Source organism: Apaloderma vittatum, unplaced genomic scaffold (genome assembly GCF_000703405.1).
Source record: "Apaloderma vittatum isolate BGI_N311 unplaced genomic scaffold, ASM70340v1 scaffold6357, whole genome shotgun sequence".
Lineage (NCBI taxonomy): Eukaryota > Metazoa > Chordata > Aves > Trogoniformes > Trogonidae > Apaloderma > Apaloderma vittatum.
This window is the reverse complement of record NW_009724416.1, coordinates 2317-8109: the sequence shown is the minus strand read 5'-3', so window position 1 is coordinate 8109 and position 5793 is coordinate 2317. Positions and strand designations below refer to the sequence as shown.

At 45.5% G+C, this 5793-nt stretch overlaps 1 protein-coding gene across 1 annotated transcript; it reads right to left on the bottom strand.

Moving 5' to 3' along the window:
- Nucleotides 1–278: 278 nt before the first annotated feature.
- Nucleotides 279–2973, bottom strand: BAG2 (BCL2-associated athanogene 2). Its single transcript, XM_009872477.1, is given in 3 exon segments — nt 279–1032; nt 1035–1118; nt 2800–2973. Coding segments are annotated over 3 exon segments (468 nt in total). The 5' UTR covers nt 2879–2973; the 3' UTR covers nt 279–727.
- Nucleotides 2974–5793: the final 2820 nt, after the last annotated feature.

Below are 5793 nucleotides of genomic sequence, written 5' to 3'. Positions count from 1 at the left end.
TACTTTTTAAAAAAAATACACGGCACCCTCAAAGTACAGCCGACTGCTGGGAGGCAGGATGATTCACCGGGCATGCACGGAGGGGTGTTATCACGAGAGCTGCAGCTTGTTTCTAGCCTCGGTTATGACCTTGGGATGGACGTGTTGCTTTTCATGCCCTCAGTTACAAACTGAAGGTGTCTGTCTCCCGAGATCTACTCACGAATAGTGCCAAGTTATTCAAATTATAAATGGGAATGAGTAAGAGAATGTGTTGTTTCAGAAAATACCATATACCGTTTATTAATGGGTTTGATTTATTGCCACAATTTCTCTTTTGCCCCCAAAGGTCTGGTTCACACACTACGGGTATAGCAGAGAAAAGCCGAAATCTCATGATATTACAAAAGAACTTCAGTTAAAAAAAAACCAAAAAAAGGGAGGGAGAATGGAAGAAAGGCTAGGTTTTGACGGTTTCTGATAGTTTGGCAGAAGCACAACTACAATTTTGCAATAGAGCGGTACCAACTCTACAGGAGAACTGATAGCATTCTTTATTGCCAAAAGAAAATTGCCAGTGCTACCAAGACCCATTAAATGCTCGCACCTTGTGATCAGAGGTACTCCGGTGCATACGCATGCGTATATACGCGTGGTGTTGTACAGAGAATTTTTCTCTTAGCTTCTGTGTGCTTTTTCTGGAGAACTGCTCATCCTGTGATTTGCCAGAAGCAGCCAGGAGGATAGTTTAATCCTTGCTGTTACAAGACTGTCGAACAGATGATTTCTGATGCTCCAACAACGTGATTGACTTTTCAGAATTTTCCAAGTTTCTGAGCAGAGTCTCTAGTCGCCTTTTGATTTTCTTCTGATCCTCAATGGCACATCCGATTACCACAGACTGAAATTTCTGATCGATGGGTCCCGCTGGCACGTCAGATGTGCACGCACCGTAAAGCGACATTAAGCGGATTTTGGCATCTTCCAAATCGTCTAGAAGTTTATTGACTATTTCATCGATCATCTTTGTGGCATGCAGTAGGGTTTTTTGGCATTTCGGATGGTTTCTACGGAAACCTCCACAGTGAGGGTTCGGCCCATCAGACGATTAGCGGTCAAATTAAGTTCTTCTCTCTCACCTGAATCGAAAACAAGAGAGCGTTTTAGGTTACAGGCAAGTACCTTCCTGTGCAAATGGCATCATCGAGACAGTCAAACTGCCAAAACTTTACAACAAACAAAGTGCGGATTTTAAGTGACAATCAACAAGATTTCAATTGTGTTCGGTTTTGGGCTCCCCAGTTCAAGAGAGATGGAGACCTACTGGAGAGAGTCCAACAGAGAGCTACGAGGATGATTAAGGGACTTGAACATCTCTCCTACGAAGAGAGACTGAGAGAGCTGGGGCTGTTTAGCCTTGAAAGGAGACGGCTGAGAGGCGACCTTATTGACGTATTTAAATATCTGAGGGGTGGGTGTCAAGAAGAAGGGGCCGCTCTCCTTTCGGTGGTGCCCAGTAACAGGACAAGGAATAATGTGTATAAGCTAGAACACAGGAAGTTCCACCTCAACACGAGGAGAAATTTCTTCACTGTGAGGGTGACGGAGCACTGGCACAGGCTGCCCAGAGAGGTTGTGGAGTCTCCTTCTCTGGAGACTTTCAAAACCCACCTGGATGTGTTCCTGTGTGGCTGCCCTAGGGCAGGCTCTGGCAGGCGGGTTGGACTAGATGATCTTTAGAGGTCCTTTTCAACCCCGAACATTCTATGATTCTGTGATTCTCTGATTTCCAGGGGCCAGAAATTAGTTTTTTGCACTTGCCTAAGGCCTACATAATTTCACAGAAGCTGGCGCCTTTGATTTGAAACGAGGCATTAAGCTCTACTAAAAATGTAAGCAATGATTTTTTGCTGCTGACACAATGCTTGCTGCGTCACATTAAAGGAAAGCATACAGTATTATCAGGAAATATGATTCATTAACAGAACTGGCATGTTAAAGACCTTGCGTGCCACTGTGAGGAAGAGATTTAGACAGTACCTCAAGAGGCCGTGAAGAGAAAATTGATTTCAGACTGCCAGACACAATTAGGGGACTTGAGAAAACCTGGTTTCCTATTTTCTAAAAACTTACTTTTTCCTAAACTATGTACACAACATGTTTGACATGTACGCTCTTGAAGAGCCAATAAACCAGCTATTTGAAGGATGTACTATAAAGCATACAAATTTAAGGAATATATTTAAAGCCATATATCACACAAGGATGACAACAGTCTTAATCACCAGGCTCTTGCAGGCTCTACACTTTGTAGCACTCATGCTTGTCCAGTAGCCAAAGCCATCAAAATGCTGGATTTTCAACTATATTTAATCATCACCAACAACTACTCTCCCTCAGCTGAGCTACATAAACCTTGATTTTGAAAATAAATCACAGAATCACAGAGTGTTAGGGCTTAGAATGGACCGCTGGAGATCATCTAGTCCAACTTCCCCACCAGATAGGCGATTCTATGATATGATATGATATGACACGATATGACACGATATGATATGATAGGATAGGATATGATATGATACGATACGATACGATACGATACGATCCAGAGTAGGCTGCACAGAGTGGTGTCCAGGTAGGCTTTGAAAGTCTCCAGAGACAGAGACTCCACCATCTCTCTGGGCAGCCTGTGCCAGTGCTCCGTCACTCTCACAGTAAAGAAATTCCTCCTCACGCTTAGACAGAACTGAGTAGGCGCTTTCATGTACACAGTAGTGACATTCATGGAGATTTACACAGTCGAGAAAAAGGGATCCTCACCTTCGCTGATATGCCTCATATCCTGGCTGTTCTGTATGTTGTGGATCATTTCTAGCAGGATTTCTTTCTCTTGTTCCATAGCAGATGCTGCGTCACGGAAAGCCTCTACCCTGGACACGTTGAACCAAGCAAAATGTTTAAATAATAAAATAGCTGTTCACCTATATAGCTGCCAAGAACTTTTTTTAAACTTCAGCTTAAGAAGTACAGTCGGTTCTTAATTATCCATCAGCCAGACTCTCTGATTTCATGACCTTCTCCCATATCTTAACTTCACTTTTTAAGAAAACAAATGAATGCGGGGGGGGAAAACAACAAAACAACAGTAATTCAAGCATACTTAACTCTTTTATTTTACTGACAGTGCTGTTCTAACCTACTCCACGGTTGGTCTGAATATCCAGAGCCTGATGGTACTACAGCCCTGTAGCTAATTGGCAATTATTATCAGCTGCTTACCTAGGAAAGAAACAGACTGAGTTCCCAAAAGGAAACTTGGGGGTGAGGGCAGAAGTTGCAGGGATGGAGGCAGCACCGGGGCCCTGGCTCCCCCACTGCCCCCACACTGGCAGTGCAGAACCCCTATAGCCCACCTGTAAATCAAGGAACACTCCGGAACACTCAAAACTCCACCTTGTAGCCAAATGATCCCCTTTATGAGTGAGAAAAAAGGGCGAGAGAGACAAAGCTCACACATTTTTATTAAGGTGACGAGGGTTTCCCCGCTGAGCCACATGCCTGGGTTGCGGGGAGAAGGTGCTGACCACCTGTCCCCACGCTCACCGGGGTTCTCCACGGAGTGATGCTCGCCGCATGATTCACCCGAGGAGGAAGCTCCTGTGGGAGCTGCTCCTATTTCTGGGCTTGTAGGGAAGCATGAAACTTGGTTGCTCTTAAACAAGGAGCCCTTCTTCAGCCCTTTTCACTGCGCTAAAACTCACACGTGATGTGGTGAGGGCAAGGGGAAAGCCCTGCTCTCCCTGACCGCTATGAAGCCACATGGTTTGTGGGCTCACAGGCTGCTCTCCTCCTGGTGGCTGAAGGGACAGGCTCGGCTGGCCACGGGCAACATGAAACTGCCACACTAGAAATCCAAGGTCCTTAATTCACGTCTTACATCCCACCACGGTTTTAAGGAGGGGGCATTCGCATTCAGCAGAGTAATATGGAAAAGCATATCTGGGAACTGTCTACTTTGGAGACCGGGGACGAGAAGGAAATGTCCCCCTCCCTTGGCTTTGCCCTGGAGTCCTGACAGCACGGGCTCGCAGAAGACTTGCCAACCAGCTGCAAGAGCTGCACCAAAAACCCTCCACTCGGCACTCCTAGACCCCAGGGAAAAGCAGAATGTCCCACGAACCCGGCTGACAGTTTCGGGTGCTTTCAACACACCGCTCGGGAGGTCCAGCTGCTATAAGCAGCCCAGGAACTTGTCTATCCTGAAATGTTTATTAAAGCTGGCCAGAAAAGGGGAAACAAACCGAAACACCATCAAGTCTCTCAGATGCTTTGCGTTCTTCAAGGTTACTGGGCTCAGCCTAGAGATGATGGTGGCTCGCAGCGACTTCTGTCGCCGAGGGCGTAGCTCCTCAGATCGGTACGGAGCTGCTGCTCCTGCCTCTAAGGCTGGCTGGGGGCAGGTAACTTCAGACAGACAGCAGGAAGAGCAAGGAGGGCAAAAGAAGGCAGAACAGGGGCATCTGAGGATAGAAATAGTCACACTTTGCACGCAGCCTGCTCACGAAATGGTTCTGTCTTACAAAATATTTCACCTAATTTAGTCAGTGAAAGCATAAGCTTTGGGCCTTGCCTTTAATGTTCATTCTGAGGAGGAGTGGGAAAAGCTAATGCAATGCAAATTCTTGCCGAGAGCAAATACTTTTAATTATTATTTTGGACTGGTTAGTAAGAGCAATGAGGCAGGTGGAGTCACTTCATACTTCAGATGTCTGCACTTTATAATTTAGGAAGTCTAGCAATATTTTCATAAATGCCTCACCATGCCTTTTGTAAAAAAACTCAAGCAAATAAATTAAAAAAACCCACCACTCACCATAACTAGTATTTTGACCATTTAAAAAACGCATTGTGGTCCCTAGAAAGCTTAACATAAAAATCTGGAAACACAGCACTTTGCTTTTAATGGTGTTTTTACATCAGATTCAGTATATCACCGCACTGACTTAAAAACTAAAGGTCTGCCCTCAGCAGATGGATCAATCCATGATGTCCACAGGTTTTGCTGGGTCCTGTGAAGAACATGGAAAAAAATTGCACTGCAGAGATGTATCCTGAATTGGTGTGATTCTAAAGAGAGTGCCTAAAACATCACCGCTTCCTCACTGGTATCTGAGGTAGAACCTAAAAGTCAAATTCTGAAATTATGAGTATTAATGATTGCACGTTGCAAACTAAAAATCGTTTACCAGTTAAAGACTCAGTTGGCGCTATTTTACAGAAAGTCACATAACCAAATCTCGAGAACTATTTTAATTGCAATAATTGCTTCTCGGGAATTATTTTAACCGCTTTTTCAACTGCGACATAGGGTGTCGCACAACTAAAATCCACCGGGATTTTAATTTTAGCATACCTGCTTCCATAAACGGCAGTCAAATGAGGGCCTACCCCGGCGCCGCGTAACGGCACGTGAAGGAGGTGCAGTGGCTCCTGACACGGGGCCAAAGGGACAGGGAAGCAGCACGTCAGGATTCCCCAACCCCTCTGCTATCCCTTCCAAAAATTTCCATCCTGACCAGTTATTACCAAGGGGTGACCATCTCACCCTATTTTGCTGCCTCAACGCTGGGGTGGGTCCCACCAGCCCCTCCTGGCCTCCAGGTCACAGAGAGACCCCGGCCCCAGCAGGATCTTTCCCTCCCCACTCGCTGCAAGAGTGTTGGGTTTATACCTCTAGTGACTTCTTTCACAAAATGCGCTTTAGCTTCACAGGTTTGTGTAAGTCCACGCTTTTTTGGGGTGGGGGACAAAAAA